We start from the raw sequence: 25876 nt of genomic DNA, 5'->3' as shown, positions 1-25876 counted from the left end.
TTGTCTTGTGTAGTCTGGAAGATGAGTGGATGACGGGGTGGGTGCAGTTTTCCCTGTGGTGGGGTCGGGTGGGCTGTCCCGGGCTCTGTGGGGCCAGGCGGCGCTGCCGAACTGGGCCCCGGTCCAGATGGGCCTGGGCCGCCTTTCCCTGGTGGGTTGCCGAGTATGGGGGTGCCTACTGGGGTCAGCGGAGGAGCTGGCCCCAGGGAGGGGTCACTTGCCCCTCCCTTCCTTCCCTCCCCATCTCCAGCTCCCTCTTCCCGCTCCACCACAATCACCCACACATGCAGGGCCTTGGGGTAAAGGTGTTACCAGGGTGCACAGGAGGCATCCCCCCCCCCCCCCCCCCCGTCCCGTCCCGTCCCCTTCTGGCTGCCTGTGCCTCACTTTTATCCCACAACTTAGACATTCACATTACTCACACTCTCATAACACATACATATAGGACCTTGGGGGTGGGCACGCTACACGGAATCCAGAAAACCATCAGGGTGTACACCTCACCCCTGGCGTCCTTGCCCACCTCTCAATTTTAAATACATGCAGACATTGAGGGCTATCAGGAGGGACTGCTGCTCTCTGGCAGGTAGCTCCATGCCCTCCTGGGTTTTAAATGCACCTTAGAACACACACGCATCAACACTACATATAAGTGGGCGGAGGGAGGTTTGGAGTCTTCACACACCCCCGTTCTCTGCAGCCTGCTGGAGCGGGGGGGCTAGGAGGAGGAGTTGGCCGTCCGATTGGGGTCTGGAATGTGGGGCCTCCCTGCTTCTCTCCACCCCAGGGAAAATGGTAACACTACCTAGGTGTGGGTGCAGTTTCCCCCTCCAGGGGCAAGGGTACCTAGACCTGGGGTATAGAGTACGCTTGGGGAGTGTGATTGTGTGCACAGTGTCTCTCTATGTCTGTCTCCACGTTGGTTGAGTGTTGAGTAATTGCATATGAGAGCATGAGGATGGGAATGGATGTCTGTATCTGTGTGTGCCTGTATGTCTGTGTCTATATGTCAGGTCGGGTATCAGACACCACTTCTCCAGGCACATCTCAGGACATCTAACGTATGGAGGCCTATCTCCCCCCATCACTTCCCCTGCCAGTGGCAAACGCCCTCAGACATCGGTGCGTTGGTGGTTTTTTGTGTCCGGGGGTGGACGTCCAGTTACACACCGGCTCACTCCTTGGTGGCTGCTTGTCGGGGCCTGGAGCCTGGGGTTCACTCGGGCCAATTCGGAGGTGGGGTGCCCTCATCCTCTCGGCCTGGGGCTCGGTCACTCTGGCACAGCTGGCTGCCGGCGGAGCTCACGGGCACTTCACTGAAACACCCCCCCCCCCCCCCCCCCCCGGCTTCTGCTCCGTGGCTGCTGAGTGACCCCTCATCTGGGGCTCTCCTCAGCTCTTTCTGGATGTCTGGAGTTTTGATCTCCATACCTGCTTCATGTCCTGGAGGACGGGGCTGTGGCCCCCCCACACCCTCTAGCAGAGCATTACATGAAGGAACCTTTTAAAAACAAACGCGTCCATGCTCACAGGTGTACACACGGGTGCTCACACACACAAACTACACCCTTTTTGGCTCCTACCTCAAAGCACACTGTGCGCTGTCGATCTTACGTGCTGCACAATAATGTTTAATATTTAGTATTTACTGTTATATTCCCATAGATCATCGTGATGTTGTTTATTATGTTGCTCTTTTTTTTCTCTTCTGCTTGTTTTCTCTTTTTTCTTTCTCAACAGGTGATCCAGGTGATTGATAGATGTATATTTTGTCTGCTTATTTTGTTGGTTTTTGTTTTTTGCCCTTTATCCCCATCCCTCATCCCCTCTGTTTTTCTTTCCCTCTTTCTTTCTCCCCTTTCTTTTCCCCAGTCAAATCTGTCCCGTATTTAGCAAGTGAAAATAAAATAAAATAAACAATAAAAGGTGAATCAAATAGACCATTACGGCAAGGCTGGGATGGTCCATTTGGTAAAGTAAATCCATTGGGCATCTTTCTTCGCCTTTAGACAATAATTCTGATGGCAAAAGAGCCAAACAGGACAGGCAAAAAAAATAAATAAATAAAATGTTGTGGATTCTACAACTTATCAGACTTCGTGGGGTCTCCATACTATAAAAACACAACAATACATTTCCACCATAGTGCTGTTTGAGCAGTGTGGTGGAAATGTATATGTACTAGCTCAGTAAGGAGAGTTCAAAGCAGTAGAAAAACTAAAAAGGACATTTTATTCTTTATTCAAAATACTTTTATAATTACAATATCGCTTAATCTAGACAATTTCTTTAGACAATCATTGGTTGCTTCCCAAAGATCTGGAAGCTGATTGACGATAAAACCGCTGCTATAATGGGAGTGCTCTCGGGATTGCAGCTCTGGAAGTAGGACACCACTGTTATATTAAGATGAACTATATGTGGTGAATGGATGTTTCATTTTTCTCCTTTTAGCACCTTTTCTTACCTTAGTTTTGAAATTTTATTCCCCTCAGTTATGTGCCATGGCTGTCCCAATGATCCTTTTCTGCAAGATAAAATCTGAAAGTGTCTAACTACAAAGGACATCTATGTATGTATGCTACTTAATCAGCTTAGCACACTGTATACACACACACACACTGTGTATTGGACCAGTGATTATTTATTGTGGTCTGTTAATGAGGAATTCAGTGATAAATGTATTCATTGTGATAATGAAACAAAAGCTGTTGTCAATATTGGCCACTGAATGGACTGCTTTAAAAGGAGCAGGTTTTTTGTTTGTTTGTTTGTTTTTGTTTTGCACAATTCAGCTTTTAAATTAGCACCAACGTGACTGATTCTTAAATAAAGTCCACATTTCTGGGAGTTTTTGAACTGGCTGCAAGCATTTGTGCCATTTTACAGAAGCTCTGATGGTAAGTACAGGTAAGAAGTGACTAAAATCCTTTAGGGTTCTCATTAATTACACTTTATTACACAAGAAAACACATTGGACACAGAGGTTACATTTTACTTTTTACTACAGAATTTGTAGTAGCACAAACCTCGAATACAGGAGGAACAATGTGGTTTTCGTCCTGGTTGTGGAACACTGGACCAGCTCTCGAGGATACTTGAGGGTGACTTGGCTGTCACTTGGTGTTCGCTCGCTCTGTGGTATAGTATCGCTTCCTGTTCCTGCTCAAACACAGTGGTGTTTCTGAGTAGCTTATTTGCTTAGCAGTTTAATTAACAACTTTTAAATACATTCTTTTTTTTCACAGTATAATCTTCACGTGCTTCATCTGAAGCACACTTTCTGTGTACTCACTACCTAATTTATAGCCAAAGTATTCACTCACTGTCTCTGTACTGTTTCGCTAGCTTAGCTCGTAGCCGACCCGTTAGCACCATGGCTACTTCACCTGTCCCTTCTGCACTTTCTTGCTCATTGTGTCAGATGTTTAGTTACTCCTCGGCCTCCTTTAGCAGTAATGATATCTGTAACAAATGTAGCATATTTGCAGCTCTGGAGGCCAGGATTACTGAACTGGAGACTCGGCTTTGCACCCTGCTCTCACCCTTAGCTAGCCAGGCCCCTGTAGCTGGTGCAGCCGAAGATAGCGTAGGCCCCGCTAGCTGTTCCCCGGCAGACCCCAAGCAGCTGGGGAAAGATGGCTGGGTAACGGTGAGGAGGAAGCGTAGTCCTAAACAGAAGCCCCAGGTACACCACCAACCCGTTCATGTGTCTAACCGTTTTTCCCCACTCGGTGACACACCCGCTGGGGGTCAAACTCTGGTAATTGGTGATTCTGTTCTCAGACATGTGAAGCTAGAGACACCGGCAACCATAGTCAATTGTCTTCCAGGGGCCAGAGCAGGCGACATTGAAGGAAATTTAAAACTGCTGGCTAAGGGTAAACGTAAATTCAATAAAATCATAATTCATGTCGGCAGTAATGACACCCGGTTACGCCAATCGGAGGTCACTAAAATCAATATTGAATCGGTGTGCAACTTTGCCAAAACAATGTCGGACTCTGTAGTTTTCTCTGGTCCCCTCCCCAATCAGACCAGGAGTGACATGTTTAGCTGCATGTTCTCCTTAAATTGCTGGCTGTCTGAGTGGTGTCCCAGAAACGATGTGGGCTTCATAGATAATTGGCAAACCTTCTGGAGGAAACCTGGTCTTGTTAGGAGAGATGGCATCCATCCCACTTTGGATGGAGCAGCTCTCATTTCTAGAAATATCGACAAATTTATTAAACCCCTCAAAATATGACTATCCAGAGTTGGGACCAGGAAGCAGAGTTGCAGTCTTACACGCCTCTCTGCAGCTTCTCTCCTCCTGCTACCCCCCCAAAAATCCATCTCCATAGAGACTGTGTCTGCTTCCAAAAAGACAAAAAACAAACTAAAAACCAGCAACAAACAACTTAAACATTTACAAAGAAAGAATAATACAGTATCCACATCTGAACCAAAGAGTAAAACAGTGAAATGTGGATTATTAAATATTAGGTCTCTCTCCTCCAAGTCTCTGTTAGTACATGACTTAATAATTGATCAACAAATTGATTTACTCTGCCTTACAGAAACCTGGTTGCAGCAGGATGATTATGTTAGTTTAAATGAATCAACACCCCCGAGTCATTCTAACTACCAGAAATCTCGAAGCACAGGTCGAGGGGGCGGTGTGGCAGCAATTTTTCACACCAGTCTATTAATTAACGAAAGACCAAGACAGACGTTTAATTCATTTGAAAGCCTGATGCTTAACATTGTCCACCCCAGCTGTGAAACTCAGAAACCAGTTTTACTTGTTATCATCTATCGTCCACCTGGGCCTTACACAGAGTTTCTGTCTGATTTCTCAGACTTTATATCTAATTTAGTTCTGAGCTCAGATAAAATAATTATTGTGGGTGATTTTAACATCCATGTAGATGCTAAAAATGACAGCCTCAACATGGCATTTAATCTGTTGTTAGACTCAATTGGTTTCTCTCAAAATGTAAAAGAACCCACCCACCACTTTAATCACACTCTAGATCTTGTTTTAACATATGGCATAGAAACTGAACATTTAACAGTGTTTCCTGAAAACCCTCTCCTGTCTGATCATTTCTTGATAACATTTACATTTACAATAATTGATTATGCAGCAGTGGAAAGTGGACTTTATCAAAGTAGATGTCTTTCTGAAAGCGCTGTAACTAAGTTTAAGAATATAATCCAGCCACTGTTATCATCGTCAATGCCCTGTACCAACACAGAGCAGAGCAGCTATCTGAACGCTACCCCAACAGAGGTCGATTATCTTGTTAATAATTTCACCTCCTCACTACGTACGACTCTGGATACTGTAGCTCCAGTGAAAACTAAGGTCTCTAATCAGAAGTACCTGACCCCGTGGTATAATTCTCAAACACGTACCCTAAAGCAGATGACTCGTAATCTGGAGAGGAAATGGCGTGTCACAAATTTAGAGGATCATCATTTAGCCTGGAGAAATAGTTTGTTGCTTTATAAGAAAGCCCTCCGCAAAGCCAGAACAGCTTACTACTCATCACTGATTGAAGAAAATAAGAACAACCCCAGGTTTCTCTTCAGCACTGTAGCCAGGCTGACAAAAAGTCAGAGCTCTTTTGAGCCAACCATCCCTTTAACGTTAACTAGTGATGACTTCATGAACTTCTTCACAAATAAAATTTTTATCATTAGAGAAAAAATTACCAATAATCATCCCACAGATGTAATATTATCTACAGCTACTCTTAGTTCCATTGATGTTAAGTTAGACTCTTTTTTTTCCAATCGATCTTTCTGAGTTAACTTCAATAATTACTTCCTCCAAACCATCAACGTGTCTTTTAGACCCCATTCCTACAAAACTGCTCAAAGAAGTCCTGCCATTGATTAATTCTTCGATCTTATATATGATCAACCTATCTCTAATAATCGGCTATGTACCACAGGCCTTCAAGGTGGCTGCAGTTAAACCTTTACTCAAAAAGCCATCTCTAGACCCAGCAGTCTTAGCTAATTATAGGCCAATCTCCAACCTTCCTTTCATATCAAAAATCCTTGAAAGAGTAGTTGTCAAACAGCTAACAGATCATCTGCAGAGGAATGGTTTATTTGAAGAGTTTCAGTCAGGTTTCAGAGTTCATCACAGCACAGAAACAGCTTTAGTGAAGGTTACAAATGATCTTCTTATGGCCTCTGACAGTGGACTCATCTCTGTGCTTGTCCTTCTTGACCTTAGTGCAGCATTCGATACTGTTGACCATAATATCCTATTAGAGCGATTAGAACATGCTGTAGGTATTACAGGTATTGCACTGCAGTGGTTTGTATCATATCTATCTAATAGACTCCAATTTGTGCATGTAAATGGAGAGTCCTCTTCACACACTGAGGTTAATTATGGAGTTCCACAGGGTTCAGTGCTAGGACCAATTCTGTTTACATTATACATGCTTCCCCTAGGCAGCATCATTAGAAGACATAGCATACATTTACACTGCTATGCAGATGACACCCAGCTCTATCTGTCCATGAAGCCAGATAACACACACCAATGAGTTAAACTGCAGGAATGTCTTAAAGACATAAAGACTTGGATGGCCACTAACTTTCTGCTTCTTAACTCAGATAAAACTGAGGTCATTGTACTCGGCGCTGAAAAGCTTAGAAATATGGTATCTAACCAGATTCTTACTCTGGATGGCATTACCTTGGCCTCCAGTAACACTGTGAGGAACCTTGGAGTCATTTTTGACCAGGATATGTCCTTCAACGCACATATTAAACAAATATGTAAGACTGCGTTCTTCCATTTGCGCAACATCTCTAAAATTAGAAATATCCTGTCTCAGAGTGACGCTGAAAAACTAGTTCATGCATTTATTACTTCCAGGCTGGACTACTGCAATTCATTATTATCAGGATGTCCAAAAAACTCACTGAAAAGCCTTCAGTTAATCCAAAATGCTGCAGCAAGAGTACTGACAGGGACTAGAAAGAGAGAGCATATTTCTCCTGTTTTGGCTTCCCTTCATTGGCTTCCTGTTAAATCCAGAATTGAATTCAAAATCCTGCTCCTCACATACAAGGTCTTAAATAATCAGGCCCCATCTTATCTTAATGACCTTGTAGTACCATATCACCCTATTAGAGCACTTCGCTCCCGCTCTGCAGGCCTACTTGTTGTTCCTAGAGTATTTAAAAGTAGAATGGGAGGCAGAGCCTTCAGTTTTCAGGCCCCTCTTCTGTGGAACCAGCTTCCAGTTTGGATTCGGGAGACAGACACTATCTCTACTTTCAAGATTAGGCTTAAAACTTTCCTTTTTGCTAAAGCATATAGTTAGGGCTGGACCAGGTGACCCTGAATCCTCCCTTAGTTATGCTGCAATAGACGTAGGCTGCCGGGGGATTCCCATGATGCATTGAGTTTTTCCTTTCCAGTCACCTTTCTCACTCACTATGTGTTAACAGACCTCTCTGTATTGAATCGTATCTGTTATTAACCTCTGTCTCTCTTCCACAGCATGTCTTTTATCCTGTCTTCCTTCTCTCACCCCAACCGGTCGCAGCAGATGGCCGCCCCTCCCTGAGCCTGGTTCTGCCGGAGGTTTCTTCCTGTTAAAAGGGAGTTTTTCCTTCCCACTGTCGCCAAAGTGCTTGCTCATAGGGGGTCATATGATTGTTGGGCTTTTCTCTGTATCTATGAAGCGCCTTGAGGCGACATTTGTTGTGATTTGGCGCTATATAAATAAAATTGAATTGAATTGAATTGAATTGATGGGAGAAGGGAGCAGGAGATCGACGGACGGATTGGTGCAGTGGCTGCAGTGATGCGGACACAGTACCGGTCTGTTGTGGTGAAGAGAGAGCTGAGTGTACAAGCGAAGCTCTCAATTTACTGGTCGATCTACGTCCCTACCCTCACCTATGGTCACGAGCTGTGGGTAGTGACCGAAAGAACAAGATTGCAAATACAAGCGGCGGAAATGGGCTTCCTCCGAAGGGTGGCTGGCCTCTCCCTTAGAGATAGGGTGAGAAGTTTGGCCATTCGGGAGGGGATCAGAGTAGAGCCACTGCTCCTCCACATTGAAAGGAGCCAGTTGAGGTGGTTCGGTCATCTGACAAGGAAGCCTACTGGGCGCCTCCTGGGTGAGGTTTTCTGGGCATTTCCCACCGGGAGCAGGCCCCGGGGCAGACCCAGGACACACTGGAGAGATTATATCTCTCGGCTGGCCTGGGAACGCATTGGTGTTCCCCCGGATAAGCTGGAGGAGATGGATGGGGAGAGGGAGGTCTGGGCTTCTCTGCTTGGGCTGCTGCCCCCACGACCCGGCCCCAGATAAGCGGAAGAAAATGGATGGATGGATGGATTACAGAGTTTAACTTATCTGAAACCATTAAGACAGGAAACATGAGCTCAAATGTAAAATCTTACATGTTAATTTATAACCTGGAGCAAATGGCAGCTTTATAGATATGAGATATGTTCAAGTAAGCAGTTTGAGATCATTTGAGCTTTGTCATGTGTTGCATTGTCCAACTGGAAGCAACAGAAGATGGGTACACTGTGATCTTGAGGGGCTCGACATGGTCAGCAATAATACTTGGGAAGGCTGTGACGTTTAAACAATGCTCAGCTGGTATTAATGATCCCAAAGTGTGCCAAGAAAATACCCCCCACATTATTACACCACTATCAGCCTGAGCTGATCGGGATGGTTCTGTACTTTATGTTGTTTACACCAAAATCTGACCCAATACCACAAATGGAGACTCATCAGACAAGGCGATACTTTTCCAGTCTTATATTGTCCAATTTTGGTGAGCCTGCACAAATTATAGCCTCAGGTTTCTGTTTTTAGCTGACACGAGTGGCACCCGGATAGGTCTGTGTTTGGTGTCTGAAAACAGCTGCATTTTTCCTGAGTACAAAAACAAAACAAGAAGCAACAATTGTGTCCCTTTGAGCAATATGGCTCATTTGAAAGAACCAAATTTAGTATTGCGGTCTAGACAACCCAAAATGGGATGTCCCCATATGTGGATGCCAGGTCCTAGGAGGTTAAAATTTATGACGGCTCAAAATTGAAACCTGACAAATTAAAACCCTGAATCATCATCACTAGTGTGAACTAAAGGGTGTCATCTTTTTTCTTTTCAATCCATTAACTGCCACATTTTGCAGACTGAGCAAGAAAAGAAGTAAGCTCTTCATGGTGACCCCAGAAAATTTTTTGTATGACTTTCTAGCATACAGCTGACACTGTTGGACATCTTACGTTCCGCCACAAGGAGGCACTACAGGCTTTCAAACCAACTGTTTCTGTTTCCAAAGCGGTGCAAACCATCACCACCGACCATCGTATTCTAGCCTATGGATGTATGTTTGTGTTGATACATAACTTAAAGCCACCGCTGAGGAGGCATTACATTGCAGGGGTTGAAAAAAAACCCCTCTGCACTGACTATAGAAGTACTACAAGCTGGCCTTTAAAAAAAACAAAACATTTTTTGCAGTCCTATATTTTAGAAATGTTGGTCTTTAGCTGCTAGAATAAGGATTTGGGTAAACACTTTTGATTGTTTGTTTTTAATCAAATATGTTTTATTATTGATATTGAAATGGGTGTTAATCAGGTTGGTAAAATTATTGTTGGGTTATTTCTTAGTTACACCGCAGCTCCTGATAGCCCATGTTACAATAATTAAAAACTACACTTCAACTGTGGTGTGTCAAACAGCCCACTATGACCTTAAGTGGGTCGCACCAGTCAGTCAGTCAAAGTCAAATTTATTTATATAGCACATGTTACAACAAACAATAAATGTTGATCAAGGTGCTGTACAATTAAGATAATCAAAAGCAATAAAACATGATAAACAGACATGATAAAAGTTAAGAAAACAATAATAAAATAAGAAGATTTGAGTAAGAAGTAAGATAAATAAAAGTAAAACAAACTCATTCTGATTTAAAAACCATGGCGTAAAAGTGTGTTTTCAGATGGGTTTTAAAAGTGTCCCGTATTCGGGAGGTCCTGATGTGAAGGGCCAGTTCGGTTCACAATTTAGGAGCAGTTACAGCAAAGGCTGTTGCTGTCTTTGTCTTTGAGGTCGCTGCCTCACAGAGTCAGTCTCACCACCAGTTGCAGTTAGAATGTCAGTCATAGCATCACAACTCAGTGGCCTGTCAATGTCAGGGTCAGGGCCTTGGATCTGCCCAGGCACAGTCTCTTCGCTCTGTAGTGGCAAATCCTCTTTGCTCTGTAGTAGAGATGGACCGATCCGATATTACGTATCGGTATCGGTCCGATACTGACCCAAATTACTGGATCGGATATCGGCGAGAAATAAAAAATGTAATCCGATCCATTAAATATCAAAAAAGCACCTCACAAAACTTGCTACGCGGCGTAACTCGGCTCATAACCGTAGCACGTAGCAGCAGTGTGCATCACGTGATAGAGCTGCTGTGTGTATTTGTAGCCTTGCTAGCAAACCAGCATTTCATCTATGAGGAAGTTTTCCCAGAGAGAAATAAAGCAAGTGTGTAAGTTCATCTCTGAATGTCTGTAAAGCGTTCCCACGTTAAGCTTAACAACCATACCTGGAGCGACTGCCCCTCTCTCTCTCTCTCTCTCTCTCTCCTGCTGCTTCAATCGTGAAACTGATCAATGATCAGCTGATCGGCTTTTCTGTCGCGAGTCCGTCTCTCTTCTTAGTTTTTGGCCCACTTCTCACCAGAAGGGGGAAACCAGCGGCTGAACAACAGCAGCACGTTTAAGCTTGATAAGCTGTTTTAGAATTTATTTAATATTATTTCTACACCAGGATCTTTTTCTACGCAGCTGACGGCTGGTAATTGTGCAGGGGCGGATCTAGCAAAGTTTAGCCAGGGGGGCCGATAGGGCATGAACAGGGAAAAGGGGGCACAAAGACATACTTTTCTTTCTTATTCTCATTTAAAATGTCTAGTTTTTAATAAATAATTATCTGACTCTTACACCCAAAGTTTTAATCTTGTGTAAAATATATAGAAGTCCATTACTGTATATAGTAACTGTTAAGTCTAATATACCCTAGTAAGCTATACTACTTTTTCCTTTGGGAAGATACCATCTGTGCAGTCTGCAGTTCTGTTGAAGAAAGATGTTGAATCTATTTAATTATTCTTGAAAAATAATTTATTTTTGTGCATTTTCCCCCTGCATCAAATTAAATTTGATTACATCGATTAAGCATCATGAGGTGGAGGGTGGTTCCCTATTTTTTTTTTTTTTTGCTGGGAGTTTGCAACCCTATTAGTTAGGTTGCTTAAAATTTCTTCTAAGTACTCTTTAAAATACCAGAATAGGAAGGATGGAGCAGGTTTAACTTTATTAGATTGGTCAGTGTTGCTGAACTATGAAATATTTTGGGTGCAGTGTATTTTTTACATACAGGTATAACAGAATAGCTTTAGTGTTGTTATTTATTTAAACTTGAGTATAAACTTATACAAAATGCAGCAAGATATTAAAAAAACGTTTTACTGATTAAAAACACACTATATCGGATTCATATCGGTATCGGCAGATATCCAAATTTATGATATCGGTATCGGACATAAAAAAGTGGTATCGTGCCATCTCTACTCTGTAGTGGCAAATCCTCTTCTTGACAGCGGCGAGGTTGAGGTTGGAAGGACTCTGCCAAAGGGTTAAGTGGAGTCTGCCTCTGTCGTCTCCCTGGAACCAGCCTGAGGTACCACTGGTAGGTGCCACTGTCGTCATCATCTGATGTGTCGCCATTCCCTGGCTGCTGCTGTCTACGTGGAGGTCTGAACTTCTTCCGTGTCACAGTCGGAGAGTCTTTTTGGGGCAGAATAGTAGGGCTGCCACGATTAGTCGACTAGTCACGATTACGTCGACTATCAAAATCGTCGATGACTGATTTAATAGTCGACGCGTCGTTTGAAGCTTTGTAAGATCACAAAAGACGCAGGAATAAGTAGTAGGATTTAAGAGTGTAATAAAGGACTGAAACAGAAGATGGCAGCACTGCATGTACAAGGATGCCAGCTGCCGTTAAACCCCGAAGAAGAAGAAGCTGTGTCCCAGAATTCACAGCGTGGCCCAGCTCAGTTTTCAACAATGGCGGCAGCTAGTTAGTTTTAATATTACTCTTATTATTCTTTCTGGGTCACAAAATAAACGTTTAACATATTTTCAGGCGAGAATGTAGCTGTGTAAACCTCAAATATCTGCTCAGTTTATCAAGACACCACATATTTTCAAAAGCGCTCCGACGTTTTCAGAGACGTCTGTTAGCCACTAGCTCGATAGCTAGCCGGGGGCTAGGCTAACTAGAGCCGTGAGAACACCGGACTCCCGGCAAATCATTTTCAAACCCACCGCCGTCTTTCGCTACTCAGGTTAAACATGATATATAAGTCACTTAGATAACTTAAAATGTTATTGTTTGGCTTTTTTTTAGTATTTTATTTGTTCCTGAGTAAATCGGTTTGGCTGAGATTAAAGTTATAGTTTTTACACAGCTGAATAAACTCAAGCAGACAGCTGATTATCAGAAGTGTGAGATGCTTGAGAATTTACTCCGGTGTCCTGTTATATTTTAGATAGCAAGGAGTTTATTAAACTTCACCGAAACAATCTGCAAATTTCATTAAAATTTATTAAACTATCATCTTGTCTTTATTGTTAGTTAGCACAGACCTTAAACACTTAAAGCTGTAAGCTAATGATAGTTATATAAGAGCAGATGCTGCTGGTGCAATAAGCTGTATGTTTTACGTCCAATGGATGATGATCTGATTAGTCGACAAATTGCAAAAATAATCGGTGACTAGTTGACTATCAAAATAATCGTTTGTGGCAGCCCTACTGAATAGTCTATGTTGATTCACTTCATCCCTTCACTTGGTTCTCCCAAAAGGACTGGATCTTTGCGGGTCCACCTCGAGGAGTGAGATTTCAGAGGAGCACTCCATTCGCAGGCTGAAGATCTTTCCCTTTAACTTTCTTGTCATAGTATGCTTTGCTTCGAGCAGCTTCCTTGGTCACAGTTTCAGAAGCTACTGTTTACGCCTCCTGCATTCTCTTTTTCCAGCAGCTAACATTGTCATCATAGTCCACGTGAGCTTCATCCCTTTTCAGGTTGAAGAGCAAGTCGATGGGCAGGTGTAGGGAATGTCCGAAGATGAGGTAATAATGAGGGGCGTAGCCTGTTGCCTCATTCTTCGTACAGTTGTACGCGTGGACGACTTTAGCTAGCGGCTCTTTCCAATCATCCTTCTCCTTGTTCTCCAGGGTCCGCAACATGGACAGCAGGGTGCGGTTGAATCTCTCCACCTGTCCATTACCCTGCGGGTGGTAGGGTGTCGTGTGGGAGCCCTGGATACCAGAGAGTTCTTTCAATCTTGCCATGAGTTTGTTTTCAAACTCCTTGCCCATGTCGTGGTGAAGACTGGTCGGGAAGCCAAACTTGAGTGCAAAGCCATTGAAGAGCTTGTCAGCGACTGTTTTAGCTGCTTTGTTCTTCGTTGCATAGGCTTGGGCAAACCTCGCGAAGTGATCCATGACAACAAGTATATACTCGTAGCCCTGCTTACACTTTTCCAGGTGGAGGAAGTCTATGGACACCAGCTGGAATGGGTAAGTGGACTGGATCGGAGACCGAGGTGCACGGGTCTGCTTACTCGGTTTCTTCTTCTTAAGACACTCACATTCTTCTGTAACAAAGTGTTCAACCTCTTTCGCCATCTGCGGCCAGTAGAACCTATCTCGAATCAGGTCAAGCGTCCTTTCCACCCCTAAGTGGCCCATGTCTTGGTGGAGTTCTTTAATAACCAGGGGACGATAGGCTTTAGGGACCAGTAGCTGCTCTCGGCGTGATGTTTGGCAACGCAAGACACCATTTTGGTCGACGTGAAGCTTCGACCACTGCTTGAGTAGTCCAGCTACTGCAGGATGCTCTGACTTCAACTCAGTTCTACTCGGTCTTCTACCCAGCGACTTAGACCAGAGCACTCTTGCCAGAACTTCATCTGCTTCCTGGGCTCTGCGAATCTGGTCTGGTGTAAAAGACTGAGTAGTGTCAGAATCTTTGATTAACTTCAGAGCACTCACCTGGATAACTCCAACGCCTTGGCAAGGGTCTCTCTCCTCGACCGTTACAGACTCCATTGATGCGCTTATGGCTTCCTGTCCAACTTCAGCTGTACAGCTCTTCATGTAGCTGTCAATGTCCAGCGGCATTCGCGACAGCCCATCAGCATCTGCGTTGGTCTTGCCTGGACGGTAGCGGATGGTGAAGTTGTAGCTGGCTAGCTCCGTGACCCATCTGTGACCTGTGGCGTTAAGCTATGCAGTAGTGAGCACATATGTTAGTGGGTTATTACCAGTGTACACCACAAACGATAGGGCATGGTACAGATAATCCTGGAAACGTTCACAAATCGCCCACTTCATAGCCAAAAACTCTAATTTGCCAGAGTGCAGGTGGTACTTGTACTCTGCTGGACTCAGGGTGCGGGAGCCATATGCTATGGCTCTCATCTTGCCTTGCTGCCGCTGATACAAAACAGCACCTAGCCCAACCTGTGATGCATCACAATGTAGCACAAAAGGCTCTGTGAAGTCGGAGTACCCGAGAATGGGGGGTCTTGTAAGTGCATCTACAAGCTGGTTCAATGTCTCTTGGTGGGAGGTCGTCCACTGAATGGGAGCCCGTGATGGTAAGTGCCCTTTACTTTTCTTCACCTCCTTTTTGGACTTGTCGGCTGAGACTGGAGCAGAGTTCTCAGAAGATGGAGGGCTAAGCAGGCTGTAGAGTGGATGGGCTACACGGGAGAAGTTGGGGATGAACGGCCTGTAATAAGAGAGGAAACCAAGCATTTGACGTACCTCTCCGACGGTTGCAGGTGTCTTTTCCTTTAAAGCCATCACCGGGGCCAACTCTCCCAGGTCTATTGTGTAGCCTTCACCTGTTACCAGCTTTCCCAGAAACTTGACACTTCGCCTGAACTGTATAAGTTACTTTACAAGAACTAACTTATACCGTTCCATATTCATATGCACCACATCTATAAACTGCTTAAATCACAAAAATACATTTTACTATACACATGAATAACATAGTGAACTCTGATTATTGTTTTATATTGTTTTTACTACTGTTTTAATCTATTTATAAACCTGTCTTCTTAACTGTATTTATCAAACTAGATCTCTTTCAAATAAAGCATTTGAATATAGCATTCACTCTTCATGAACTAAACATAAAGCAATTCACATTTTCTCTTATTGTGCAAAATATATATCTTGTGGCTTTAACCCAAAAATACGTGCACCGAGTTCACAGAGTTTCGGTACTGTCTAACACTTGGATCGGCACAGGCTAACAACGGGATCAACTTGGAAATTAGCTCTCTAGCTTAATATTCGGCACAAAGAAGACATTTATCATTAATCGCCATTGCTGGCTGTCACCTTTAGAACCTCTGTTTTATATTATCAACCACCCAGCTTACCTGTAAAAACAGAAAAATATGACAATCAGTTCTCTTTGGCGCGTGGGCCGCTGCCTCTTCACCACTGACACTACTTCTTCTAGTGTAGTCAACTACCGATGCGTACGAGACTGAGCGCCCTCTGCTGGTGGAACTTATACAACAGTAAAGCTGACATTGCAGTGACCTTACTAAAAGAAAGTGTCTCTGAGCATAAAATTAAATGGGGGGATACTATTTTCATGTCTCTGTCTTTAACATAGTGCCACAACTGGAATTTAATTCTGTGGCTGACACCACCGGACTTTTAATGTTTATGTTTTATTAATGAAGTGAAGAAAGTAATAAAGAAGCATACATGATTAACCATGTAGCATACATTAATACAGTGTTGAAATCCACGCTGTGAGCACAGCACTGGAGCGACGGCGGCGAAATGACTCTGACAGTTGCGGGGAAATGCAGGCACACACTGACTCGCGGAGAGCCGGTGTTGTGCCAAAAAGTGATTGTCTCCAGAAAGTGATTGCCGTCCGCGGGAGCGCACGCAGCTGCTTAAAGCTGCAGCGCCCGGGTTACTTGCGTTGCCAGCTACTTCCGTGCAACTGATATAACCTTTGCCTAATAACATTTATGCCTTTGTTATTAGGCAAAGGTATGCATTTATGGAACTTTAACGTTTCTTGTAACTAGGGTTGCCAACTCCCTGAGAAATAAATAAGGGACACCTCGTGGCCAGGGCCGGGCGACCCAGTTGTCTTCACCCTTCCCAGTGTGGTGAATTTTTTAGCTCTTTTTTTGTGTTTGAAATTATTTTTTTATTAGTTTATTAATACACTCAGCTCCCTCTTCACCACGACAGACCGGTGCAGCATCTGCATTACTGCAGCTGCAGCCCCAATCCGTCTGTCGATCTCCGGCTCCCTTCTCCCATCACTTGCGAACAAGACCCCGAGATACTTGAACTCCTCCACTTGGGGCAGGAACTCATCCCCGACCCGGAGTGGGCACTCCACCCTTTTCCGGCTGAGAACCATGGCCTCAGATTTGGAGGTGCTGATCCTCATTCCCGCTGCTTCACACTCGGCTGCGAACCGCTCCAGTGCGAGCTGGAGGCCCTCACCCAATGAAGCCAACAGAACCACATCATCCGTAAAGATCAGAGATGAGATTCTGAGGCCACCAAAGCGAAAGCCCTCCGCCACTTGGCTGCGCCTAGAAATCCTGTCCATAAAAATTATGAACAGAACCGGTGACAAAGGGCAGCCCTGGCGGAGCCCATCACCCACCGGGAACGAGTCCGACTTATTGCCGGCAATGCGAACCAAGCTCTTGCAATGGTTGTATAGGGATCGAATGGCCCGTAGCAATGGGCCAGACACCCCATACTCCCACAACACCTCCCACAGGACACCCCGAGGGACACGGTCGAATGCCTTCTCCAAGTCCACAAAACACACGTAGACTGGTTGGGCAAACTCCCATGCACCCTCAAATATCCTCGAGAGGATGAAGAGCTGGTCCAGTGTTCCGCGACCAGGACGAAAACCGCATTGTTCCTCCTGCATCCGAGGTTCGACTAGCGGACGAACTCTCCTTTCCAGCACCCTGGCATAGACTTTCCCGGGGAGGCTGAGGAGTGTGATCCCCCTGTAGTTGGAACACACCCTCCGGTCCCCCTTCTTAAAGATGGGGACCACCACCCCGGTCTGCCAATCCACGGGTACTGCCCCTGATCTCCACGCAACATTGCAGAGGCGTGTCAACCAGGACAGCCCTACAACGTCCAGAGCCTTCAGGAACTCGGGGCGGACCTCATCAACACCAGGGGCTCTGCCACCAAGGAGTTGTTTAACTGCCTCAGTGACCTCGCCCCCGGAAATTGGCTGGTCATTCCCCTCATCCCCAGACTCTGCTTCCTCCTCGGAAGACGCGTCAGTGGGATTAAGGAGGTCCTCGAAGTATTCCTTCCACCGCCTGACAATTTTCTCAGTCGACGTCAGTAGCGCTCCGCCAGCACTGTACACAGTGCAGGTAGAGCACCGCTTTCCCCTCCTGAGACGCCTGACGGTTTGCCAGAACCTCTTCGAGGCAGTCCGAAAGTCTTTTTCCATGGCCTCTCCGAACTCCTCCCACACCCGAGTTTTTGCTTCAGGCCACTGCCCGAGCCGCATTCCGCTTGGCCTGTCGATACCTGTCGGCTGCCTCCGGAGTCCCACAGGCTAACCAAGCCTGATAGGACTCCTTCTTCAGCCTGGTGGCTCCCTTCACCTCTGGTGTCCACCATTTGGTTCGGGGATTACCACCACGGCAGGCACCAACCACCTTGCGGCCGCAGCTCAATGCAGCAGCTTCGGCAATGGAGGCGCTGAACATGGTCCATTCGGACTCAATGTCCCCCGCCTCCCTCGGAATGCTGTTGAAGCTCTGCCGGAGGTGTGCGTTGAAGATCTCGCGGACTGGGGCCTCTGCTAGTCGTTCCCAGCACACCCTCACTACGCGTTTAGGTGCACCAGGTCTGTCCAGCGTCCTCCCCCGCCACCTGATCCAACTCACCACCAGGTGGTGATCAGTTGACAGCTCAGCCCCTCTCTTTACCCGAGTGTCCAGAACATATGGTCGCAGGTCTGGTGATACGATTACAAAATCGATCATCAACCTACGGCCTAGAGCGTCCTGGTGCCACGTGCACTTATGGACACTCTTGTGTTCGAACAAGGTTTTTGCTTTGGCCAAACTGTGATTAGCACAGAAGTCCAATAACAAAGCACCGCTCGGGTTCAGATCAGGGAGGCCGTTCCTCCCAATCACGCCCCTCCAGGTCTCGCTGTTGTTACCCACGTGAGCATTGAAGTCTCCCAGCAGGACAACAGAGTCTCCAGGTGGAGCACCTTCCAGCACCCCTTAGAATACCCACCCCAGCCCGCCGCCTCTCACTAGGGGCAACTGCAGACTGAGACAGAGTCCAGCCCCTCTCCAGGAGACTGGTTCCAGAGCCCAAGCCATGCGTAGAGGTGAGCCCGACTATATCTAGCCGGTACCTCTCAACCTCACGCACTAACTCAGGCTCCTTCCCCACCAGAGAGGTGACATTCCATGTCCCTATTGCCAGTCTTGGCAGCCGGGGGTCAGTCCGCCAGGGCCTCCGCTCCTGGCCGCCACCCGGTACACAATGCACCCGACCCCTATGGCGCCTCCTGCGGGTGGTGGGCCTGCGGGAGGATGGGCCCATGTCTCCTCTTCGGGCTGTGCCCGGCCGGGCCCCATGGACTAAGGCCCGGCCACCAGACGCTCGCCCTCGGGCACCCTCCCCGGGCCTGGCTCCAGGGCGGGGCCCCGGTAACCCTATCCCGGGCAGGGTAAACTGTTCCCTCGGTGGACTATAACTTGTCACTGAAATACTATTTCTGCTTCAAACTAGGCAGATGTCATTCAGAAGGGTCATATGTCAAATATTACATCTCAAACAGTCCCTTAGAACTGCTGGATAACCTTTAAAGGAACATTAACATTGATAATATGTCATTTTCAGCCTGCCAAAAAGTGATTGTGGCCTATATCTTGTCACTGAAACAATGTTTCTGCTTCAAACTAGGCGGATGTCATTCAGAAGGGTCATATGTGACATATTATATCTCCACCAGTCCCTTAGAACTGCTGGATAACCTTTAAAGGAACATTAACATTGATAATATGCCATTTTCAGCCTGCCAAAAAGTGATTGTGGCTTATATCTTGTCACTGAAATACTATTTCTGCTTCAAACTAGGCGGATGTCATTCAGAAGGGTCATATGTGACATATTATATCTCCACCAGTCCCTTAGAACTGCTGAATAACTTCTAAAGGAACAATAATACCCATAATATGCCATTTTTATGTTGCCAAAAAGTGATTGTGGACCATAACTTGTCACTGAAACAATATTTCTACTTCAAACTTGACTGATGTCATTCTGAAGGATCATATTTGACACATTCTGCTGAAAATTTAAATAAAGCCTTTATTGGACAGTGCATAAAATGTCAAATTTCAAATATAACACCAAATATAACACCAAATGGAAACAGCTGGGAGGAGATCTGCATAAACAAATTAGGAACAATAAGTAATAGGAAAGAGAAAACAAAAGGTAAAAAAATGTCATTCCAATACAGCACTTATTAATTGAAACGAAAACCAAAAACCAATAACAATAACATCCAATTAAAGAAGAAACCACCAATTTAAATAAACTAACAAATATACCAGAAACAGGGGGTATAGTGGAAGCTGAACACCAGTAAACCATGAAACAACATATATATTAATTCTTCTTAGGAAACAGGAAATCATTGAATAATCCTACAAACTAATTCAAATCAAAGCTGAATTTTAATGTTGTTAACAATACAGAAGCACACACAGCAACACAAACATAAATGAATGAATGAATAAATAAATAAATAAACAACAAATTAATATTATTGGAGACAACGATACAAAACACATTTCAAAGCCTTAGAAAAATTGCCAGAGAACCTAACTGTCTGACCAGCATGCTTCACAGACAAATTTGTTTTCTGTGCTCTTGCGGGGCTTCTTTGCACAGCCCCTGTGGTACCACTGTGGGCAAATGTCACAGCCAATCTGAATTAGACAAAACAAGGAAACACAAGTATTATGTTAATAGTGTTATACAAAGAAGTATTTAAATAACAATTTTGCAAAATACTCAGATCATAAAGCAGTCCACCATTCATTACAACTACAATAAGTCAGATGATGTATTCACATGGTCTGTGACATTTTTAAAATTATATTTTTGTTTTGTAATTTTTTTTTATCATCATTTTAGACTGAATGGGCTATGGACATGTAAAACATAAGCATTTACCCATTCGGTGTCACCATCGTGGTTCCCACAATAGTGGCATAGGTCAGTCAGGTCATCTTCAACAACAAGAAGCAATTACTTTAATTTTAATAATAATGAACTCTGTTTGCATGACTACATAATAAGATTATAGCAATAAAAGAACAATGTTAAAAACACGTTCAATATAACAGTTTGTAGTTTACTATTTAATTTATATTTGTAATGATACCTGTATTCTCAAGAAGACATATTGCAATCTGTTGTCTCAGACTTGCAATACTTGAAGCAGAGTTCTCAAACTCTACTGGAACATCTTTTAAGATGCACTCTGCAAACTGTGAATAAAATATATAACAATGCAGTCATTATTTGAAGTAACATTTGCTATTCAAAAAATTGGAATCATATTTAGTTTTAGAAAATCATAGTAAGTGCTTGTGTTGAACAAGAAAGAGGACACAAATGGAGACACTGGAAGAGACAGAGCAGAGACTAGAACCAAAAGCAAGTGATTTTATTAAGGCAGGTAAACATGAACAAAACTCAAGCAAAGATGGAACAGGAGTAAGAACTAAAGTGGGAAAATAATTATAAAAACTGTTATGAAACTATGCTAAATATGAACCAATTAAGACAACTATCACAGCTCCTTCCTGAAACATCCTTGCTGCAGGAAGGAGTGCTTTCGCAGATCATTCATCCCAACAGCAGTTAAACTCTATAACTCCTCAATGATGATGTCATAATTCACTGGACTTTGTGGACATCCATGGTCAAAATTAATGCAAAATGCACCTTCTCTGTTTATGGAGGTGTGCAGGTATATATGTATGTATACATATGTATATTTATTGTCTACGTGTGTGTTCATGTACATGTCTATACGTATAGATATCTATTACTTCACAGGAACAGTAATGGTAGAATAGTTATGTTAAGCTATATAGTTTATGTCTTGGATATTTCCACAAGCACATCCATAAGCACATACTTTGTATGCTACCGTTGCATACAGTGTATTTTATATTTGTTTGTATTTATTGGTATTTTTGTATTTTCCTTCTGATACCTACTTTACCTACTTGATCTGAGGTAATGCAAAAATTTCACCATTGTGTGATCAATAAAGTCTTATCCTATCCTATCCTATCATATCTTATGTTATCTTATCTATGATGACTACAATGAGTATTGTGATGAGACGTGAAGGTAAAATACACAGATGACTTGACAGCAAAACAAAGGAAGAAAAAGGTCTGAGATAAAGACAGGAGGTGATCATGGAAATTGGAAACATATAGGGAAACAGCTAAATGAAATGAAAATTATGACATCACAGTAGAAGAGTAAAATTAAACACTAAGAAGAAAGAAGCACGGGACTGTCAAAGTAAAACAGCAAGTATAACAACATGCAGACATAACACAAACCAACAAGGGAGGCTTGACAACATGAAACATACAGACAAGAAATACATGTCATATTAACTAAATGAAAAGAACTGGCTTACACAATGGGCTATAGATGATAACATTAACTAACATAACACTCAAGTAGTTTCCTTCGGGATAAATAAAATATTAATCAATCAATCAATCAATCAATCAAGTAATTCCTAACTGACTACTTACTTACTAACACAAGACTTAACATATTTTTTATATAATATGAGAAATCGAAAATACAAGATTAATTCTAAGTCAAAGACAAAGCTTTATGCTAAATGTTCAGACATCGTAGCTGACATATGCATATACACTTACTGGACAATTTATTAGTTACACCTAAAAGGCTGCTCGTAAAGAGAAATACCTAATCACGTGCCAATCACATGGCAGACATGCATTGCGGCATGTAGACAAGGTCAAAATGAACTTCGGAGGTTGTCATTGACCATCAGCATGGGAAAAAAGTAGACTGAATTGAATTAGAGCGTAGCATTGTTGTTACTTGCAGATAGGCTGGTCTGAGCATTTGTGGAACTAATGATCTACTGAGATTTTCACACAAACATCTCACAACAGAATGGTTGCAAAAAAACAATTAATTTAGTGAGTGGCAGTTCTCCGGGACAAATTGTCTAGCTGATACATACCAGAGAATGCATTGACTGCTACAGCTGGTAGGGGGACTACATAAACACAACAAAACTGACCATTTACAACCAGGGATGGCAATAGAGCATCTTGCTCCAAGAATTGAGGAAGTTCTAAACGAAATTTGAAGTCCATGGACGCTTACATACTCAGAACATAAAATATTGAAAGCTGAAATCTTATAAACGTTTACTCTTACACCATGTAAGTAGTTATGAAGTTAATCTCATTGCCACTAACATATGGAAATTAATGTAAGTAATTGTGAAAAATATGTATATTTGATCATATAATTTATCATAATTTGTGGTCCAAGAGCTGGTCTTTATTGCTGCAGATTCTGCATGCTTTTTATTCATTATGTTTATTTCAGTCATGCTCTTACACATACCTTCAATACGTAGGCACCACATGAAGTTGCATCCTGCTGAATAGGATGAGGCAGTGTGTCACATGCCCATCTTGATGCATTAAGCCCTCTGTGTCTCATGAAAAATCTGAAAGATATATGTAGTAAGGATTAATAAGTTGTTCCGTATAAACAATTTACATGTTAAACCTAGACATGTAAGGTGCGTGTGGGGTTCTGGTACAAGCCAGGGGAAGGACATCCAGCGGACATCTTGGCCAAATTAGAAAAACAAAACACCAGTGTTGTTGACCAGAAGGTGGAAACTGTGCTACAGTTGGGTAAACAAGGCACAAGAACTTACCTAACTACATAAACAGTCATACAGTGGGATACACAGAGGACAGCTACACAGGAGGAAATTACTAAATAATCTGGGAACCAAACATAATCCAACAACCCCAAAATATGACACTTTTCTCTATAGAATAAACTCAGGGTTACAAAGTGAGTTTTGAACATAAGCCATAATACAAAATCACAGGGACACAAGACAACTCAAAACACTTGGTCGATAGACCCAGGATCCCAACAAACTGTGTTTTTGATTAAATGAGGCATAACTTACAAATGTAATTACATAACTCATTTTAAAATACTACATCAAAGACTTAAAAATAAACGGAATGTGTCAGCTTGTGTATATTTGGCAACATCCAGCAGCTCCAAAATGTGAGATGAGGATGCATTAGACAGATTATTTTAAAGATCATTGCAACTACTACAATTTTAAGGTAACTTATAATGTCACTTTCTGAGTTTTAAATGTTTTTCATCTACTGGATTTACATTGTGTTAACATATATGCAGAGACAAATTTACCTTGAAATGTCCTGGCATTGTTTGACTCTCCTTTTGCTTTCACCAAGTGGATCGAGAAACACGCTTCTCTTTTCTCCAGGTTTGATCACCTAAATGTTGAAGCACTAGAGTTACAAATAAATAAAATTGAAGATGTACTTGTGTCTCGCAAGGCACACTGAATGCACTACTTAATTTATGCTTGAACATAAGATCAAGATGGGTGAGAAATGAATTTTAAAAAGACATACAATGTCTTAGTAATATGCTCTTCTACATTGTGTCTCTTCTTAATTGCAAATGATTCTCCAATTGTCCAATTTGGAGAATGTTTTAAAATGTATTTATATTGTTCCTTTAATTGGTCACCCACTAGTCTATACACAAATGACCATGAAGTATGAAAAAATTATTACCACCAGCATCCAGTGATGCCCTTCATTGACAACTCCCAAAATATAGTTGTAGAAGAGTGGGTCAATCTGTAACACATTAAAAAACCAAGTTAAATAGACCCACCTCACTGATAATACATATTGCAAAGCTTTTAAGGACAACTTAATGACAGAATATTGTTTAATACCTTCATTTTTGGCTTATTCTGCTTCCATACCCGTGTCATTTCATACGTGTCAACCACAAATGCTCTTTCGGCACTGTCTTGGTTGAATTTGCTTACCAAGACAGTCAGATAAGCATTAATAACCTGGAATTACAACAAGAGATTCACAATAATTGATTTAAATTTTTAAATTCATTAAATAAAGTTAGTTATGCTACAAACATTTTTTGTTGGAAACAGTAAGCATAAAAACAAAAAGAAAGAAATGTCACTTTACCTCACTTTCTAGTTCCCTTTGGGGAGCTGTATTGTAAATGTCATCAAAGAATATCTTGTATGGTCCGATTTTTGACAGGAGTACATACCTCTTATTTCCCTACCACGCATCTGTCACATCTGTGAAGTGTTTCCAAAAAATAATGTTGTAGTTGGATGGACCGTAGAACAAAAAAATATCCCCCCCCCCCAAAAAAACAACAACAAAAAAAAACAACAACACAAAAAACAACAACAACAACTCTAAATTGTTGTAAAATAATTCAGCTGACTATTTTTAGACATGATAAGAAGATAATATTAGATGAGTTTTAGTGTTCCTTCGGTTATTACATGTCAGTTTGCACATTAAGTTAAATGTTTTATGAATATTTCAGAAGGCTTTGTGATTTAGACTAATGCAAAAGTGACACTGACAGTATTACCTAACTGCAAATTAGTGTTCCAGGTTTAAGGAACACATCCTCAGGGCTATTCAGCTGTATGTTACTGTTCATCAATCTTGTTTTACAACTAAAAGATAGACAGAACTTTTGAATACATGAGCCCACAACTCGTAAACATTCTGCATCAACAGTTAAAGACTACGTAGTCAGTAAATGCTATTCCAAAAACGCCAATAATTTTAGCACTTCTTAAAATGAATAAACATACTCTTGATGATCGAGGGGTCTACTGTAGATTTTACAGAGGCAGTGGAGGCATGCATCATGCCCAGAGCGGCACTGGACAATGCATTGGTGTCTGACCCAGGTGTGGACATGGTGGTGGAAATTTCAGGTGTGGATGGGGTGTTAGATGGTTCAGAGGCTGACATGGTGGTGGATGTTTCACAGGTGGACATGGTGGTGGATGGTTCAGAGGTTGACATGGTGGTGGATGTTTCAGAGGTGGATGTGGTGGTGGATGTTTCAGAACTGGACATGGTGGTGGATGGTTCAGAGGTGGACGTGGTGGTGGATGGTTCAGAACTGGACGTGGTGGTGGATGTTTCAGAGGTGGAAGTGGTGGTGGATGGTTCAGAGGTGGACGTGGTGGTGGATGGTTCAGAGGTGGAAGTGGTGGTGGATGGTTCAGAGGCTGACGTGGTGGTGGATGGTTCAGAGGTGGAAGTGGTGTTGGATGGTTCAGAGGCTGACGTGGTGGTGGATGGTTCAGAGGTGGAAGTAGTGTTGGATGGTTCAGAGGCTGACGTGGTGGTCGATGTTTCAGAGGTGGAAGTGGTGGTGGATGGTTCAGAGGTGGACGTGGTGGATGTTTCAGAGGTGGAAGTGGTGGTGGATGGTTCAGAGGTGGACGTGGTGGTGGATGGTTCAGAGGTGGACGCGGTGGTGGATGTTTCAGAGGTGGACGTGGTGGTGGATGGTTCAGA

The 25876-nt window shown here is 43.2% G+C and overlaps 1 protein-coding gene and 1 long non-coding RNA gene across 3 annotated transcripts in view; both read right to left on the bottom strand.

The window, feature by feature from the left end:
• The window catches only part of LOC146520819 (uncharacterized), a 447384-nt gene that overhangs the window by 206087 nt on the left and 215421 nt on the right, over positions 1 to 25876 (bottom strand). The window lies entirely within an intron of this gene.
• On the bottom strand, positions 19250 to 25415 carry LOC146520829 (uncharacterized). Of its 2 annotated transcripts, XM_085158112.1 has the most exons (8): positions 24506 to 25415; positions 24250 to 24372; positions 24083 to 24148; positions 23688 to 23776; positions 22848 to 22953; positions 20590 to 20695; positions 20379 to 20434; positions 19250 to 20131 (listed from the first exon to the last, which is right to left on the bottom strand). In XM_085158112.1, the coding sequence occupies exons 2-8, from the start codon at positions 24286 to 24288 to the stop codon at positions 20024 to 20026; spliced, it is 570 nt and encodes a 189-aa protein (XP_085014238.1). In that variant the 5' UTR covers positions 24289 to 24372; positions 24506 to 25415; the 3' UTR covers positions 19250 to 20023. The 2 variants fall into 2 exon arrangements, with proteins under 2 accessions (XP_085014238.1, XP_085014237.1); XM_085158111.1 differs by having other exon boundaries at positions 24250 to 25415.

Source organism: Neolamprologus multifasciatus, chromosome 4, assembly GCF_963576455.1.
Source record: "Neolamprologus multifasciatus chromosome 4, fNeoMul1.2, whole genome shotgun sequence".
Classification (NCBI taxonomy): domain Eukaryota; kingdom Metazoa; phylum Chordata; class Actinopteri; order Cichliformes; family Cichlidae; genus Neolamprologus; species Neolamprologus multifasciatus.
This window is presented reverse-complemented; position numbering and strand designations above follow the sequence as displayed.

Bases quoted from the DNA above. Each gene is read 5' to 3' on its own strand.
- LOC146520829 (XM_085158111.1), bottom strand. From the start codon at position 24,288: ATGACACGGGTATGGAAGCAGAATAAGCCAAAAATGAAG. The intron at 22,954-23,687 runs GTAAATTTGTCT...TATATCTTTCAG, and splicing joins CAATGCCAGGACATTTCAAG to ATTTTTCATGAGACACAGAG. The intron at 20,696-22,847 runs GTATGTGTAAGA...TTTTATTCACAG, and splicing joins GTGGTGCCTACGTATTGAAG to TTTGCAGAGTGCATCTTAAA.